The 16700-nt window shown below is 43.6% G+C and overlaps 6 protein-coding genes across 8 annotated transcripts; 3 read left to right on the forward strand and 3 right to left on the reverse strand.

Annotated features, from left to right (window-relative positions):
* The first annotated feature begins 351 nt into the window (after positions 1-351).
* Positions 352-6146, forward strand: LOC108076134 (uncharacterized). 3 transcript variants are annotated; one of them, XM_070283569.1, is made up of 4 exons: positions 352-833; positions 898-1027; positions 1084-5121; positions 5175-5316. In XM_070283569.1, exons 1-4 carry the CDS (start codon positions 516-518, stop codon positions 5183-5185), a joined length of 4497 nt encoding a protein of 1498 aa, XP_070139670.1. In that variant the 5' UTR covers positions 352-515; the 3' UTR covers positions 5186-5316. The 3 variants fall into 3 exon arrangements, with proteins under 3 accessions (XP_070139670.1, XP_041633038.1, XP_070139669.1); XM_041777104.2 differs by having other exon boundaries at positions 1084-6146; XM_070283568.1 differs by having other exon boundaries at positions 898-1021; positions 1084-6146.
* Positions 6147-7386: 1240 nt separating this feature from the next.
* On the reverse strand, positions 7387-8060 carry cato (cousin of atonal). The gene has a single exon (XM_017169000.3). The coding sequence runs from the start codon at positions 8058-8060 to the stop codon at positions 7455-7457; it is 606 nt and encodes a 201-aa protein (XP_017024489.1). The 3' UTR covers positions 7387-7454.
* A 4608-nt stretch (positions 8061-12668) lies between these two features.
* On the forward strand, positions 12669-13143 carry prim (primacord). Its single transcript, XM_017169023.3, has one exon. The coding sequence runs from the start codon at positions 12857-12859 to the stop codon at positions 13010-13012; it is 156 nt and encodes a 51-aa protein (XP_017024512.1). The 5' UTR covers positions 12669-12856; the 3' UTR covers positions 13013-13143.
* Positions 13144-13690: 547 nt separating this feature from the next.
* Positions 13691-14415, forward strand: LOC108076191 (uncharacterized). The gene is made up of 2 exons (XM_017168921.3): positions 13691-14114; positions 14302-14415. The coding sequence occupies exons 1-2, from the start codon at positions 13812-13814 to the stop codon at positions 14332-14334; spliced, it is 336 nt and encodes a 111-aa protein (XP_017024410.1). The 5' UTR covers positions 13691-13811; the 3' UTR covers positions 14335-14415.
* Positions 14416-14447: 32 nt separating this feature from the next.
* On the reverse strand, positions 14448-15783 carry LOC108076190 (isocitrate dehydrogenase [NAD] subunit gamma, mitochondrial). Its single transcript, XM_017168920.3, has one exon. It carries the CDS (start codon positions 15702-15704, stop codon positions 14547-14549), a length of 1158 nt encoding a protein of 385 aa, XP_017024409.1. The 5' UTR covers positions 15705-15783; the 3' UTR covers positions 14448-14546.
* A 192-nt stretch (positions 15784-15975) lies between these two features.
* LOC108076245 (uncharacterized) lies at positions 15976-16652 on the reverse strand. Its single transcript, XM_017168993.3, has one exon. The coding sequence runs from the start codon at positions 16576-16578 to the stop codon at positions 16081-16083; it is 498 nt and encodes a 165-aa protein (XP_017024482.1). The 5' UTR covers positions 16579-16652; the 3' UTR covers positions 15976-16080.
* Positions 16653-16700: the final 48 nt, after the last annotated feature.

The following is a 16700-nucleotide window of genomic DNA, read 5'->3' on the forward strand; positions in this document are numbered from 1 at the left end:
ACAATCGCGTTGATTTGTCAAAAATACCACACAAAAATACTAAAAGCTTTATGTATGTGACGCTGAGGCCGACTATTTGATACCCTAAATTGAAAGCTGTAGCTGGTGGAGAGATTAAGTGCAATTTGGGCAAGAATATTAGATATGGACACAATGTTATGTTCTCTTGAAAATTAAAAAAATAATAAATTAATAATAGCTTTTAAAATGAGCAAAGATGGAGCATTCTGAGTATGGAAATTCTTAAGATTATTCAGAATTTTTAAAAAATATTTCCACTACAGATTTAGTTAGTTTATCTTATTTTAAGAAAATAGACCAATTATACATTTTTTGAAAATCACTCTGAATTTGCTGTCAAACATTTTCGGCTTTAAAGCCTTTAAATGTTTGAATAGTCTATTTCGCACTTACACACCACTTAAAACCTTAAATTATTCCGTTTAGAAGGGACTACACTATGGTAGATTGATCACCGATCGATTGGGAACGAGTGCGAGGGATTGTGCGGCAAAATGGCGTCAAGCGAGAGTCAAACGCAGAAGCTCATCGGTCTGTATCGCTCCTGCGAGTGTCTCTGGAATCAGCAATCTCCAGGATACCTTAGTGGTACTGTGCAGGAGGATGCCTGGCGAAAGATCACGCGAGGAATGAACTGTGGTTTGACTCTCGACCAGGTTAAGCTCCAGGTGTTGGCCCTGCGGACCTACTACGATGCAGAGTGTGCCGCCATCCGGCAAAACAAACTGGAGGGATGCAGCTATGAGCCGCGACATCCCTACTTTAAGGACCTGCGCTTCTTAGGCAGCGTTCTACCCGAAGAGACCGAGGAGGTGAGTGAAAGGCAACTAACCAATTAGTAAGTCATCCTATGACTCGCTTTTAATATGTACATAGTCAAAGGTTAGCTTCTGCCTGGGTCAATTGAACGGTATACTGGAGGATTCGCTTATCCAGGACGACTATAACCTAATTAAAAGAGATTATCCGCCAAACTTTTCAGAGGCCACCTTTTGCCAGGGTACAGGTAACTCGTTTTTCTCTTAAAGCTCCACCTCTTGACATAATATAATCCTCCACCAGCTTCCTTGTGTAGCCGAACCAAAGATACTAAGCCCGATTACACCTTTTATAAGCTGATTCTGGAACCAGAGAAGCCATCAACCCCTCAGGATAAGGAAAGTGGGGCTGTTATTGGAAAGCTCAATGAAAGATCCGTCTCCGGCAATGATAACCCCAGATGGTATCCCACGTCCTATTGTGAGCCGTGTAAGAAGCCCGAGTGCTGCCGGAGAGACCCATGCCTTTTAACCGACTCAGAAAGTTGCTGTTCAACGGTGGATAGTGTACCTTGTGTACCTTGTGGCAGGCTCAGAAATCATCAAGCTCAGAGGGGCTCTTCGTGCTCGTCGAGAAGCGTGCTCTCCCAGTCCGAAAGTTGCTGTCTATCAACCGGAAGCAATGCATACACATGCCGCAATCCGTGGCCAAGGCCCAGACCTTGCTGTCAACCCCGCCCCAAATATGTTCCCAGGCCCCGGAGAGACCCTATGGAAACAGGCAAAGACAAATCTTGCTGCGGCTACCAGTGGAGGCGGAACAACGATGCCGTCGGCCGACGCCGACGACAGGAAGCCCGGAACCCACCGTGCTGCTACAATACACATGACCGCCGGCTGTCTGGCGAGGACCGAATGAATCTAGGCCCACAGAAAGGGACGCCGCAGAACAACTACCAGCCGCCCATTGGTTCACCTGGCATTGACACCAACCAGCAGGATCCGGATTGCGGTTGCTATGATCCGCAAGAACCAAATCAAGGAAACTACTTCGACAACCAGCAAGCACCGGAAGCAAATACTTACATGAATAACCAGCAAATGCAGGATCCTGGTCGCTACAATAATGACCCGCAAAATCAAAGAATATATTCGAACGAAAGGTTTCCACCAATGCAACCCGCCCAGACAGCCTACTACGACCCGCAGCAGCAGTTCAACCAGAGTCCTACGAGCCCGCCGCAGCCCAAGAGCTTCACTAAGTCAAGCCAGCAGTACGGCAATGCGAATTATGTGCCCTACCAGCCGGTAAATGATTACGGCCGACCTTTATCTTCGGATCAGTCGAACGTTTACAACTATGGTGTGGATAACACATATCGTGAAAAACTTCAGTCGGCAGCTCCAGTGCCTGCGACGTGCCTTCAGGACTGTCCGGCTCCCTGTGGTACTTTAGGACCCCCGGATCTGGATAATAGGTACCCAGCTAACCCTAGCATGTATACCGAGCAGCCGGCAGTAATAGCAAACGGACAGCGGGAAGACTATGAACCTCGATTTTATCCTAACAATAAAAAAGATCTCCAATGGCAACCAGACGATGACCGTAAAAATACCCAATCCCGAAGAGGTAGCCAAAATCAAGGTAAATACCCCAACGACCAGCAGAGGAGGAGGTCAAATGACTATGATCAAGATGTTGATAGAGTGGATCGTGTCCCCAGAACTCAAACCAAATCCAATGACTATGTGGAAGATAATACTATAAGTCCCGAATTTTATGATGAGATTAAAAATTTCAGGACACCTCGCAATACTGGTATAGATAGGAATTATGAAGAGTTCCCCGCCGGAGGGAAACCAAACATGGCAGAAAGAGAAGTGTGTCGTCCTGACTGTAACTATGAAAAGTGCCCTTCTCCGAGGCGACGGAGACCTGATGATTATAATGATTATTCCGAGACTCTGACCAACAGATCCCCGGGCACTGAGACACCTCAGAGAATAGACTCAAGAAAACCCACTCCTAAGTCTCCAAAGAAGACAAAGAAAATTGATTATGTGGAGTGCAAAAACCCGGACTGCCAGCGTCCAAAACAAGCAACAAAGAACTACAATGGTTCCCAAGAGCGTAATTCTTTTTCAGTACCCGTGGCGGATATGCAGTATGTGCCATGTCCAGCTTATAATCGCCAGAATCCAAAGGAATACCCTTATTACAGTCAACCGAACCAAAATTGGCAGGACGGCGACGATAGGATTGATGCGAACAGAAAACCTCCCTCAAGGAGCTGGGACTACGAAGATGACAGAAAACCAACTGCCAGGGATCGAAGTAGACCCCCTCCAGAAGAAATCGAAAGCGAATTCGAATCGGATAGGGAGAGGATGGCCCCTCCCAAACGCAGGACAAGAAGATCTTACGATGAAAAAGTCCCCAAAAACAGGCAAGATCGGGATGTGGAGAAAGGAAAGAAAAAAAGGGAAGTTATGGAGACTTGTTGCAACGATGACACGTGTCCATACAGATATCAAGAAAAGTCCTACGATGACGATAGGGAGGCGAAGAAAAGCTCTAGAAATAAATCTCCGACAAGAAAGAGTCATCGGCCTGCGGACGATGCCGCAGACTACGAAAGACCCAAGAAGAGTTCCTCCTCTCCAAAGAGATCGAAGAAAAAGAAAGCTCCCATGGACGTCGACAATTGCGAATGCTCTACAGATGATAATAATTATGACCAGGGAGGATATGGTAGATACGATCAGTACGGCGATGAAGAACTTGTCGGTCGCTCGTCCAGAAGAACTAGCAGGAATGAACCTTATAAGAATAATGCCACACTTCAGAGGGGATATACTGATAAAGACGAGGATTCTTTGTTTTATGACGATTATAGAGCCAAAAGAGGCAAGAAAAATCCGAACGATTATTTCGACGACTACGCTTGCAGCTCAGATAGTGATAAGTATGCGAAGAAAATGGACAACCGGGATTATCGAAGAAGGGGAGAGTCGGCTAGGAACAGCCAAATGTATAAGGACTACAAGGAATGTAAAGGAAAACGGCCTTCGAATAAAACAAACTCTTCTCGCCGTCAGTCAAATGAAGCCGATGTATACGACTCGGAATGTGACTGCCCAACAACGTCTCCGAAGCGAGGTGATAAAAAGAAGTCTTCAAGGAAGCGAGAATATGTGTCAAAGGAAAGCGATGTATACGATTCGGAATGTGACTGTCCAACTAGTTCTCCCAAGCGAGGTGATAAAAAGAAGTCTTCAAAGAAGCAGGAGTATAAGTCAAAGGGATTCGGTGTATACGATTCGGAATGTGATTGTCCAATTAACCCTCCCAAGAGAGGTGATAAAAAAAAGACTTCAAAGAAGCCAGAGTATAAGTCAAAGGCAACCGATGTATACGAATCGGAATGTGACTGTCCAACTAACTCTCCCAAACGAGGTGATAATAAACTGTCCTCAAGAAAGCAAGAGTATATGTCAAGGGAAAGCGATGTATATGATTCAGAATGTGACTGTTTAGCTAACTCTTCTCCCAAGCGAGGTGATAAAAAGCGGTCTTCAAGAAAGCGGGAGTATAAGTCAAAGGAAGGCGACGCATACAAGTCGGAATCCGACTGTTTTTGCAGTAGCGATGAAAAACCACAAAGAAATGATCGGAAGCCTCCCCCATGCCGCCCGCGACGTCGGTCTAGAAACGATCAAAGAAAGCAGAAGAATGATTCACAGGACCAAAAAACGACTTGCAGAAAGAACCCCGTTACTATCCCAAAAGATGAATTCAAAGATTGTGATTGCCAATGCCAATGCGGAGGAGAAAACAACACAACTCCTAAACCAAAGAGTAGTCAGGCTGAAAATGGTTGTTCGTTCAGTTGCTGCCACAGTGATCCTTACGCGCCACAGCCTCAGTCCTTCGACCGCAATCCTGCAGGAAATGGAATTGGATGTGGATGCCTTTTTGATGATACAGTTCAAGTTCAGGCGGCTCTGAAACAACCATCTGCGAATGCCAACAATCCATGGCAGGCATCCTATACATTTAACATCGACTTGCCTCTCCCCGGGGAAACGAAATTAGCGCCGGAACCGGAATGTACTGTTCCTCTTCCTAGCAAGAAAAAAAAGCCTAGACCGGGATCCGTTGGTCCCTCAAAGAATGCCAGATCCTCCAAGCAGAAATCCAGAGCCGCCAGCCCCACGCACAACTCAGCGAAGACGCAGCCTGTTGAGCCGGCCAAGAAAAGAATAACCTCCAGTTCGAATGGAAGACGTAATGCCCCGGATGGAGCCAAACGGACCACGGACACAAGTGCAGCTGCCAACAGCAAGTTGCCCAATGACTTAAACTCAGCCTTATATTTTATTTGCAAATTACAGGACGACATTAACAGCCAGCAGTATCTCGTTGTCATACCAAAGGAGCCAAATGCACGATCCGATACGCACCGGGCTGACCCAGGACAGGGATCTTGGAAGCAGTTGCACTGCCAACGGCAGTTCTCCGGCTTCCAGAGCGTGTCCTGGGGCAATCCAGCGTTCAATTCAGTGTTGTCATCGCCGCCAAATCCTCCACTGGAGATCTGTGACATAAGTTCCTATGCAATGCCACCCGACATGACAGACACCACGATGGGCATCGTGAAGAAGTATCTATCGCAGACCACTATAAAAACCCAAGACTGCCTCAAGCCGGTAGTTCCTCCTCGACCGAAGCCGAAGACAGTTTTATCTGGGCCAATACGACGCATTCCCGTTCAACGGCCATCTACCAAAGCGAATGCTTCAATTCTGACTGAGAACCGGACCGTTCTGCTCACGAACAGTCCCTTTCAGAATTTAAGTTTGGCTGAAGACAAGAAGGAAGTGATTGTCCTGCATCCTCCTGATCCAAACTTTCGGCCCTCGAAAAACTCCCTCAACATGGAAGTGCAGCGCATTGCGGTGCGAAGCAGTGGCACCGATGTGAAACCCAGGCCATATCCAACCAAAAAACTGCCTCCCAAACCGCCGACAAAGCCCAAATGAAAGACGCTTCTGTGATCAGTCCATAGTTGTTATGTCTTCACACGTACTTCCCTGGCCACGGCCATCGAATCATATAAAGAATAGTACCCAACCGAAGCGCTGGACTCAGCTGCCTTTTATTCAATGAGACAATAAGGACTTTTGAGCCAGGACTCCAGGGGCGTCATGCTTCGCCGCCCCATTTGGTGGCGGGAAAAATTCAAAAAACTGTTTCGGGGTTAGCCCAAAACTTGCATTCCCCTATCAATGAACTTTTTAGTAATTAATTTACGATATGTTTACGTACCCATTGAAGCGTAGCCAACGATCTGTTGGTCAATTGAATCAGCGTTTCACTTGAGGGAAGATGTGATCTTTATAATGTCTAACCATTTCTTAACCCTCAGCCTAATTGAATCTACAGCACCAAACAATTGCACAGTATGCGTCTAAATCCGCATAAATATAGTTTCCTGGAAATAAATCTACTGATATCTGATGAGCTCGACAGCAGCTATTGGTTAAAAAATTTGCTGTTAATTGAAAAAGGCTTATTATAAATCATTAAGATTACCTGTGAATGGCACTAACTGAGACAAATTAAGCAGGGCAATATCATTGCCATCTGTGGGTCGCAAAATTTTAGTGTCTGTCATATTAATAGTTGGGCCACCCTCTGTGGTCGAAGTATCATACTCCCCCAATCTTGCAATTCAGCCAGTTAATATTTTTGAAATGTTTCATTACTCACAAGTTATTGGTTGAACTTGCACAACTATTAATTATATACATATGTGTATATTCGATTTTTTTCAACAGTGTAAGAGGTAGCATCTTTAAAATCGTCAGATAGTAATTATTTTTATACCCTTGCAGGGTATTATAATTTCAGTCAGAAGTTTGCAACGCAGTGAAGGAGACGTTTCCGACCCTATAAACTATATATATTCTTGATCAGCATCACCATGCGAATCTTTCTAGACATGTCCGGAAAAAATCGATTTTTTTGCCATTTTTGCAAAATTTTTGATTATGATAAAAAATTGAATTTTCAAAATTTTTAAATGAAGTATGCAGATGTATTAACTGTAGAAAATCTTGCACAGAACAGTTTTCCGATTTAAAATTAATGCTCTTTTGGCCGAGTTATGATATTTATAATTTAAAAAAAAACAAGAAGTTTTTTAATATAAAAAATCCGATTTTATAATACAAAATAATATTTTTCTAAGTCAAGGAATCATTTCTGACCCCATAAATCATATATATTCTTGATCAGCATCAACATGCGAATCTTTTTAGATATGTCCGGAAGAAATCGATTTTTTTAAGTTAATAAAAACTAACACAAAACTGCTTTTCGAATCGAAATTAATACATTTTTGGCTTAGTTATGATATATTGTAATTGTTACCTGCAAGGGTATACAAACTTTGGCTGGCCAAAGTTAGCTTTCTTTCTTGTTTTTTATAATTTTCAAATTTCAAACCCAATATTCTGCTGCTTTTATATAATATGAGCAAATTCAAATTAAATTTTAAGTTAACTTATATCGTTTTATTTATTTTCTTTTATCTTTAGACTATTCTACAGTAAGATGAAAATCACAAAGCTTAACGCTAAATACAGAAAGAGAATTAGAGTATCCAATTACTAGGAGGACCCTCCGCTGATTCCAAAGCTACTCTCGCTGCTGCTGCCATTGCCGAAGATCGAGTAGGCAGCCGCATCCACCTCCACATCTCCATTGTTGAGAAGGTCACACAGGGCCAGAATATAGGACTGGGCCATTTGTAGGGTCTCGAACTTGGACAATTTCTGGTCGATGGATGGAGCGGGCACCACTTCCCTCAGGCGATCGAAGGCCTCGTTCAACCCATTCATCCGTTTCCTTTCCCGGGCATTGGCCGCCTGCCTTCGCCGCTTCTGGACTGTGGGACTGAGATGGGCCTGTTGACTTCCGGAGCTATTTTTCTGGTCATCCGACGACTCCCCAGACTTATCCTGGCGACGCCTGCCAGGGTGTGGTTCCAATGTGTTGAGATCCGACTGCGCTGCGATTTGCACAGAGGAGGCAGAGGAAATGGTGACCAGTTGGGCTCCAGCCGAGGCATCCAGGAATTGCCATTCGGGCGATAGGTAGGATGTCTGGACGTAATCCTGCGTGGCAGCGGAAATGCCAGCCAGGTTGTAGTTCGGACTGCCAAGGTACTGGGAGCTGCAGTCCTCTTCGGACGCAGATGAGTAGTAGTAGCTCATGGCAGAAGAACCGCGCGGCTCTGAAGTTTCGATGCAACTGAATGCTGATCGGATCCAAGACGTCGGAACTCAACCCCCGCGGATGCGTTCTACAAATATTTTCACCGCCGCTGCTGACCAAGTTTGTGTAAGCGGCCCGCAAATGACCCCGGGATCGAGAGGGATCCTTGCCGTTATTACCATATCCCAACCGAAGGATCTCCTCGCGTGGAGGGGTTACTTTAACCCCCTGCCACACGCTTAGGGGTTAGAAGTCGGTCCTCTCTCTCTCTCTCGTTCTTTCTTTAGAGCACGCCTACACTCGCTGGTGTTCTCATTTTGTCGGCCATCCCGCTTTGGCTCACACTGCGCATGGGCCACGCGTCATAGCTTGCCAAATTGGTGCTATCATGCCAGTGATCTCCTGGCCTCCCTCTCCTCTTCGCTTTTATTCCTCCTTTTTTTTTTTTTTTTGTAATTTGTGACTTTCACGCTCAACAGCACACGAGCGAGAAGGAGACAGAGTGTTTATGCGAAGCAAAATTCGTAAATACAATTCATGAATTGCTACCGAAGCTATACATGAAGTTGTTAAGAAATGTAAGTTGATTTTCTTTTCCTACTGGAACTCCACGGAAGATCGGAAATTGTAATTTGTCTTTGTCGCATAAGCTAAAGATACTTTTGATTTCATGTATCCACGAATTCACGAAATGCCACGCATAAACGCCGTAATAGCAAGGGATAGGGAGCGGAGCAGCAGGGCTGCGAGGATGAGCTACTGTACTGGATAGTTTGGGCCATCAATTAACTCGCCGACCGAGAACTGCATTGTGGCTCGTGTCTAGTGACCATATGTTGCACCGAGCCACCTTCGGTTGGGCCCTAACATATGGCCAAGGCGCATTCAGATGAGTAGTGGATGTCCTAAAAGTCCTGGAAAGGTAGAAACCACCGCAGACACACGACATTTGCCGTCTAGCCAGCAGTCGCATCAAACTATTAACTGGCATGGAACAAAAAATTAGAAACATTAAAAGGTATTAGAAACCGAGCCTGGAGATCCTTTAATAAAGACATGACCCAAAAAAACTTAATAGAATATAAAAAAATTAATGCCCAATACAGAAGAGAAATCCGATCCAGCAAAAGAGATAGCATGCAAACACTTACATCAAGTATATCACCAGAATCCAAACCCGAAAAGATTTGGAATAAAATCAGACAATTCTGTGGCGTTCACAAATTAACAAATATCCACTGTATACACGACAACCATGTAAATACATCAGCTACAAACGCAGTAGATATTGCTGCCATATTCGCTAGACATTGGTCATCTCTTTCCGATGACAGAAACTTCTCCCAGGAATTCTTAGATGCCAAACAGAAAGTTTACAGACAAAACAATAATGAACAGACACATAAGGCAGCTGATTTTATGGAAAAACAAATTGAATATCTAGAATTCTGCGTAGCTCTAAACAGCCTAAAAGGACACACCCCTGGGAATGACAAAATCACCTATGACATGATACAGCATACAGGGAAAGCGGTAAAAATAAGAATAATTAACTTTTTCAACTCTATACTAAAATCATTTATCCCCCAAGCTTTTAAAATCAGTACAATAGTCCCAATCCATAAACCTGGAAAAAACAAAACGACCATAGACGCATATAGACCAATTAGCCTCAACCCATGCATTTCTAAAACGCTTGACAAAATCATTTCCAAACGACTGTGGTGGTTTGTTACTTCTAACAAACTCCTTAACAGTCGTCAGGTAGGTTTTAGAAAGGGGAAATCTGTGTCAGACTGTCTACTATATGTAGACGCTCTAATCAACAGGGCCCTCTCTGAAAAACGACACTTGTCAGTAATATCTCTAGATTTCGAAAGGGCTTTTGAGAAGATAGGACTACACACAATACACAACCAACTTACTAAATGGGGCTGCGGGCCAACGATACTAAGCTACGTAACACAATTTATGACTAACCGGAAAATCAGAGTTAGAGTTAACCAAAAATACTCTTTAATTCACCCCCTACATAATGGAATCCCACAGGGATCTCCATTGTCTGTGATTCTATTCCTCATTGCCTTTAACAGCCTATCAGACACAATAAGCATGCACAAAAACATTAACTTCACTGCATACGCCGATGATTTCAACATAATTATTGACTTAAAAAAACAAAAGAATCCACAGATAAATGTTGACAATCTTTTCGAGGACATAAGGAACTGGTGTAACAAATCAGGAGCGTCTCTCTCCATTTCGAAATGCAAACATATACACGTATGCAGAAAGATAAACTGTAGCTGCCAAGTATCTACCCATCTCAACAGAATAGAGACAGTACAGGAACTTACAATATTAGGCCTATCATTTAACTCCAAATACAAATTTAACCCTCACATACAAAAACTTAAAAAATCCCTTACGAAGTCGACCAACATTATAAAATGCCTCTCAAATGAGAAATATAATTGCCAGCCACTGACGCTCATTGAAGTCGTTAGAAGTTTATGTATCTCAAAAATAGATTTTGGGCTTCCAATATACGGATTAGCACCGAAATCAACCACAAAACCAATACAAACCGTATTGAACAATGCGATCCGAGCAGCGTTAGGTGCCTTCTGTTCGACACCCACGTATAATCTGTACATTGAAGCAAACCTATCCCCGGTAGAAACCAGGATAAAACAGCTTCAAGCCAAACTTTCTCATACAATTATACACGCTAGGGACACTCCACTAAAACCAATAATAGATAAGATAACAAAAAAGAAAAACCGGAAATTTAGGAACTCAGCACTTCAAAAAATTATAGAGTTATGCAAAAAAGTTGACATTCCCATAAACCCAATAAAAATGCAAAAGATAAAAAAGCCTCCATGGCACCTAAAAGCGGATGCCATAGACACACGCTTAAGTCAACATCACAAATCAAACACAAACCATGCAATATTTAGACAAGAATTTCTGCAGACCAAATCTGAACTTAAAAACTACACATTTATATACACTGACGGATCACTTAACAACGACACAATTGCATACGCAATAACCACGGAAAACGAAATATTAAAACAGGCCATTCTCCCACCCTACTCATCTGTATTCACAGCAGAAATTGTTGCTATATTGGACGCCATTGAGATTGGACGGAAAATAAAAGGAAGAACGTGCATCTGCTCCGACTCCTTATCAGCAATTGACTCCATTCGAAACATTGACAATCCATCGTACCTCCCCTCGAAAATCAGAGGACTATTAAATGACTTGTATCCAAAAATAAAAATCTTGTGGGTTCCGAGCCACGTCGGAATCAAGGGCAATGAGTTCGCTGATGACATCGCAAAAAATGGAACAATCTCACCTTTGATCACATCTCCTAACATCAACCGCTCAGATATCAACAGATACATAAAATCAATCTTCTCTAACAGCCATCTCAATCTCCTACAGTACTCTTCTAGTTGGTACCAAACCATAAACAAAAACAACTACAGTATTAACGATTATTCAAAAAAACCAGACATTATCAAACTCCCCAGAAAAATTCAAACCAAAATTATTCGATTACGCCTCGGACACACTCGGCTTACACACAACTACAGACTATTGCAGGCCATAACCAATACCTGCCAATTCTGCGGCAACAACACAAAGTCAATAGAACATATTTTAAATGAATGTACAGCATTTCAAAATCACAGAACCTCTATTCCTAATTCAAACCTTACCCTGCTTCTCTCCAATCCTACAACGAGCAACCTCCTCAAACTTCACAATTTTCTTAAAAAAACAAACCTCCTACACCTCTTATAAAATAAAATCAATACTTAAGATAACATAAATTTAACCAAAAATCAAAACTTATACGTTAAGAGAAAAACTTTGAATTATAATATTTGTTAAAATAGAATAATAAGAATCAAACCTCATAGATTTTAAGAGAAAACTTTGAATGAAATCCCTAAATCCAGTCAGCCTAAAGCCTAAGTAGCTATGGCTGCCCCCCATCTGTTGCTTTAGTTTATAACTTTAAGCAAACAGAATGTAAATAAATAAATAAATATTAACTGGCAATGATCACATATCCTTTACAATTAAATATAAATGAGGAGTAGTAACACATTAAATAAAAGAAAAATACAGTCTGAACAAATGATGTTTTATTTTATATTTAGTTTATATCTCTGTTCTTTCTTTAAACTTTGTTTAATTCGTCCTTTTTTAAATTATTTGTAACTTTAATTAGTTATAAATAAATTCTTTTAATTTTAAACTTTAACTAGAGTTTTGTTGTCCTTTTTTGATATCCTTTACTTATAATTAAGATACTGTTTTTGATTATCCGCGATTTTTGAACGTTATTATTAACACAGCAAAGGAGTAAAGGAAGAACCTGTTTGCGCATGCACCGCTACTGGCTGGCAAGCATCCCACATCCTTGTTATCCTTGCTCCTACTCCCACTCCCTCTCACTCTCTCTCTCTCTCTCTCTCTCTCTTTGAGGCACTTGTTCGGGTCTCGTTTTGTTTTGTAGAGAAATGCGATACGAGAACGAAAAAGGACGACTTCGTGTTTTCAGCCACAGCAACAGGATTGAATATAACGGGAGGCCAGCAAGCGGAGTGTTATCATTTACAGCCAAGAGTTTGTCGCTTATAAACATTGTGCACTTTATCAGTGGATTCAGCAGTTAAGTCAGATCCAGAAGCTTAGAGTGCAGCGACGGAACCAGCCAAGGAGCCAAGGATTAACTGCAGCCAGCGTATACCCTTTCACCAACCCTCGCATGTGTCTGTATTTGGGAGTCGTGGAGCACCTGGTGGATGTGGTGGCCTACTGCATGTGCCGCGTCCTGGAGCTGTCCCTCTTCACCTGCATGATGGTCTGCGGATCCCTCAAGTCCAAGCTGACCCACGGACCGTCCAACGAGCTGGAGCAATGACCAGGCTACTATTACGAGAGTTGCTAAAGGATGCGACGGCCAAAAAGGATGCAGGAGTGTGCGTACGTGGGTGCTGGTGTTTGTATTGGTGTTTGTGTTCGACTAAAATTTAATATAAGCAAACTTTTCTAGTGGCGAATAAATTACGGCTTATACTATGTATATGTGTGTAAACGATTGTCTTTCTTTTCCTGCTGTTCTTGTTGTCCTGAAATTGAGCCATAATTCAAGATTGCCCACGGCAAGGATTTGCCCCTCCCGCTGTCGCCTTTGTTGTTGTTTACACATCCCCCTTTATTTGTTTGTGTTGCGGAGTCGTTTATCGTTCTTATTAGCCAGGAATAACGGAGGCGAAAAAAAGGGGGCTCAAAGGGGGTTCCGTGGGCCATTTGCATGATGATAAAGTATCGACTTGGGCTTACATGCCAGTACTACACACTGTACTACACACATGGCAATTGTGTGTTGCGGCCTTTGTTTCGGCGCCTGCAAATATGCTTCACTTCTGGCCAGACATTTTATTGCCACCATAGAGGGGACTCCTCCGCATCCTGCTTTGGCGCTCCTGTTCCTCTGGTATTTATGTAGTTGTTTACAGCCGCCGGCCTAGAGCATAAATTTATTCAAATTGTACGTGCAAATGGGAGGACATAACGTTTATTACAACACACACACAGACACACACCGCCCGCAGCAGGCACTTTGAATCTGACTTCCGGCTCTCACAAGTTTTTCATATTTTTGATAGCTCGATAACTAAATCCCACTAAATTTACGCCCCTCGCCCCACATCCCGGTCATGGAAAAACAAGCCATGCCGCTTTTCAACTTCAAGAAACTGGCAATTAGCAAAAAGCAGGAGGAAGATCCGGTTCATTCGGCATCGGTTGATAACAAGAAGGATTTCGATCATTTGCTCGATCAGCCGATTGTTTACGATTACATGAACTATCCTTCAAACAAGAAGAAGAACGCCAAGCTGAGCAAGTGCACAAAGGTCCAGAAGACCGTTTCCTTCAATGCGATGGTGGAGCTGGTGACCTTCACTGACAACTGGAAGATGAAGATTATAAAGGGCAAGTTGCGCACAGAAGAGGAACAGGTCTGGGTTTACTTAGTCTACTTTTTCTTATGCATTTTGGATATATTTTTTAAGCATAAATCATTTAATTTCCTATATTATTGGGCATTTCCCTCTTTCGCGGAAAACTTATATTCCAAATGCATTAGAGGGAGTATTTTTGGTATTGTATAATTCATAATTATTGACTATTCTTACGATCCCTTAGCACAAGTCCTCCATAAAGCGGCGTAACTTTTAAGGACTTTTGGGGAGAGTTGTTTAAATAACCTAAATTTATGTTGATTTTTGTTGTAACCAATTAATACAAGTTTTCAGTAAATTCGATTTTTATTAAATAAATTCAGCAGAAGATTTCAGGAAAAGAATTTAATGAGTTTTTAATAATTAATATTACCGATTGGAGTTAACCATAATTTTCATGTGCTAGAATTTAATCTATTGCAGTTACAGCTACTCGGACTTCTCAGAATGCTCGTCTCCACCCAATCCCGTACACTTCAACTGATTATTGATGTTACTAATCACATATTCATCGGAGTCCTTGCCTCCGAACTCAACCGTGCAAATGCCATCGTCCATGGTGCGCATCATCTGGTCCCACAGTTCGTTGGCGCAATGGCGGTGGCCCAGGTACTCCAAGAGGTCTACGATGGTGGATATGATGCCGTAGGCACTGAGATTCGAGTAGTTGGTCAACGATAGCTTCGTCTGCAGGGGCTTGAACACGGCGTGATTGTCACCCATCTCTACAGCGCTGAAGAGATTGGCACCGCCGCAGACTCCGCTGCAGATGGTCGCAAGGAAGGTGGCATAGCGATCACTGGCGAAAAGGCAGTCGAAATAGGAGGGGTTCGTGACTAGCCTGCTGATGCACTCCTCCACCTCCATTAGCTCTAGCTCCAGGCAGTCCTTATACTTGCAGTGGATCTCCTTGGCATCCTCCACCATGGCCCCGTCGTTTAGGGGCCACTCCTTGGCCTTGTTGACCAGTGTGACTCGCTTTCTTCCGGCATCCACTGCCGCCGCAAAAGCGTGCTCCAGGTACTTTCGGTTGCCCGCCTGGGTAACCACCGACAGGGCCTCCACTACGCCCTTTACCGGTGAGTACTCCAACTCCGAGTAGTTTCCCATGTTGTTCTGCCCAATCATTTGGATGTCAACGCACGGAAACCGGCACTTATATCCCGGAAAGCTCCGCGTCCGCGTCTTGAACACATACAGGTCCAGGTCATTACAGATCTTAAGGGCTCTCGCCTTGGACTTTTCATCCGCATTTATGTCCACATGAACGGCAGCCCTATTCCGGAGAACCGATTTGAAATACTCATCCTCCTCGCCAATGGGCTGCACCTCCACGGGCACCCGACTGCTCTGGAGCAGCGAGCTGACGAACTTGGCGCCCTGCTGGCCAATGATCGAGCTCCCTGTGTACAGGGTGACCATGTGGATGCCGCCGTAGTAAGGCTTGGGCAACACGTTGACGGGGTCCGTACGCACATGGCCCTTCAAGTAGGAGGAGCTCAGGCTGGCGCTCACCTCCGACTTTGAATAGTAACGACAACCACTGATCCTGGCCAGCTGCCTGCCGACTTTAGCACCTCGAAGCATTCTTATGGTCGGATTTAAGGTGTGAGTCCAAAAGGTGAGCCTACAAATATAAAGCAATCAATATACAAGGATGACAGCATAAGTTAAGCCTCCTTAGATTTATAAGTAAGAAAAACCAATTAATGCTAAATTATTAAACTTAAAACTGGAATTTTGTCCAACAAGGAGAGAGTATTTTGTAATTGTATTCATTGTAAGTCTTGGAAATTATTAAATATTGCTATCCCAAAGCTATATATTTTAAAATTGATTCTAAACAAATATGCATGTCTTTATTTTTACAAAATTTCCATCTTTATTTTTGCCGAGATTAATAGATCTTTTCCCACCCGTGACTTTTGACTCATTCTTATTCCCTGCCGAATCCTGTCCAGACCTACATATCGTAGCAGAGAGACTTGTTGGTACACGGACAGCCATCGATGCCGTATTTTCCGATGGGAATCTCCGTCTGAGTCTCCTTGTGTTGCGGTCCGGGCAGGTTCCAGGCCGAAGCACCGGAGAGGTACCGGTCTGGTAGATAGTAAATGGGGTACTCCTGCCGCAGACGCTCATGGTCCTCCTTCAGGCGCTGGGCCAATTCCGGAGCTGCTCGCCGAGCCTCCAGGCGATACTGCTTCGGCTTCACCATTCGAATGGGTGGGACCAGCTGCACCTTCCAGGGCGGAAGATAGGACATAAGCTCCTGGTCCATTTTCTGGTTCTGTTCCGCCTTGATCCTGGCACAATGTGAGCACTTGCACTTGCCACCATGGTAGCAGTACCGCTTCCGTCCATCCTCGTCCACCATTAACAGCGGCACGCAGACGGGCGCATAATCAGGCTGCGCCTCCGTTTGCGTTGCCTGTGACTCCTGGGAGGGATCGGAAAACATTGTGAGGTCCGGGTCTGGGGTTTTTATTAGAGCCGAGTACTTATGATTTGGATTAAATGCTGACCTAAACTGAGTCAGGAGATCAAAGATAGCAGCAGCAGCAAAGGCAAGGATTGCTAGGG

Source organism: Drosophila kikkawai, chromosome 2R (genome assembly GCF_030179895.1).
Source record: "Drosophila kikkawai strain 14028-0561.14 chromosome 2R, DkikHiC1v2, whole genome shotgun sequence".
Classification (NCBI taxonomy): domain Eukaryota; kingdom Metazoa; phylum Arthropoda; class Insecta; order Diptera; family Drosophilidae; genus Drosophila; species Drosophila kikkawai.

Bases quoted from the DNA above. Each gene is read 5' to 3' on its own strand.
- LOC108076245 (XM_017168993.3), bottom strand. From the start codon at position 16,578: ATGTTTTCCGATCCCTCCCAGGAGTCACAGGCAACGCAAACGGAGGCG.
- prim (XM_017169023.3), top strand. From the start codon at position 12,857: ATGTGTCTGTATTTGGGAGTCGTGGAGCACCTGGTGGATGTGGTGGCC.
- LOC108076191 (XM_017168921.3), top strand. From the start codon at position 13,812: ATGGAAAAACAAGCCATGCCGCTTTTCAACTTCAAGAAACTGGCAATT. The intron at 14,115-14,301 runs GTCTGGGTTTAC...ACGATCCCTTAG, and splicing joins TGCGCACAGAAGAGGAACAG to CACAAGTCCTCCATAAAGCG.
- LOC108076190 (XM_017168920.3), bottom strand. From the start codon at position 15,704: ATGCTTCGAGGTGCTAAAGTCGGCAGGCAGCTGGCCAGGATCAGTGGT.
- cato (XM_017169000.3), bottom strand. From the start codon at position 8,060: ATGAGCTACTACTACTCATCTGCGTCCGAAGAGGACTGCAGCTCCCAG.
- LOC108076134 (XM_041777104.2), top strand. From the start codon at position 516: ATGGCGTCAAGCGAGAGTCAAACGCAGAAGCTCATCGGTCTGTATCGC. The intron at 834-897 runs GTGAGTGAAAGG...ATATGTACATAG, and splicing joins TACCCGAAGAGACCGAGGAG to TCAAAGGTTAGCTTCTGCCT. The intron at 1,028-1,083 runs GTAACTCGTTTT...ATCCTCCACCAG, and splicing joins CACCTTTTGCCAGGGTACAG to CTTCCTTGTGTAGCCGAACC.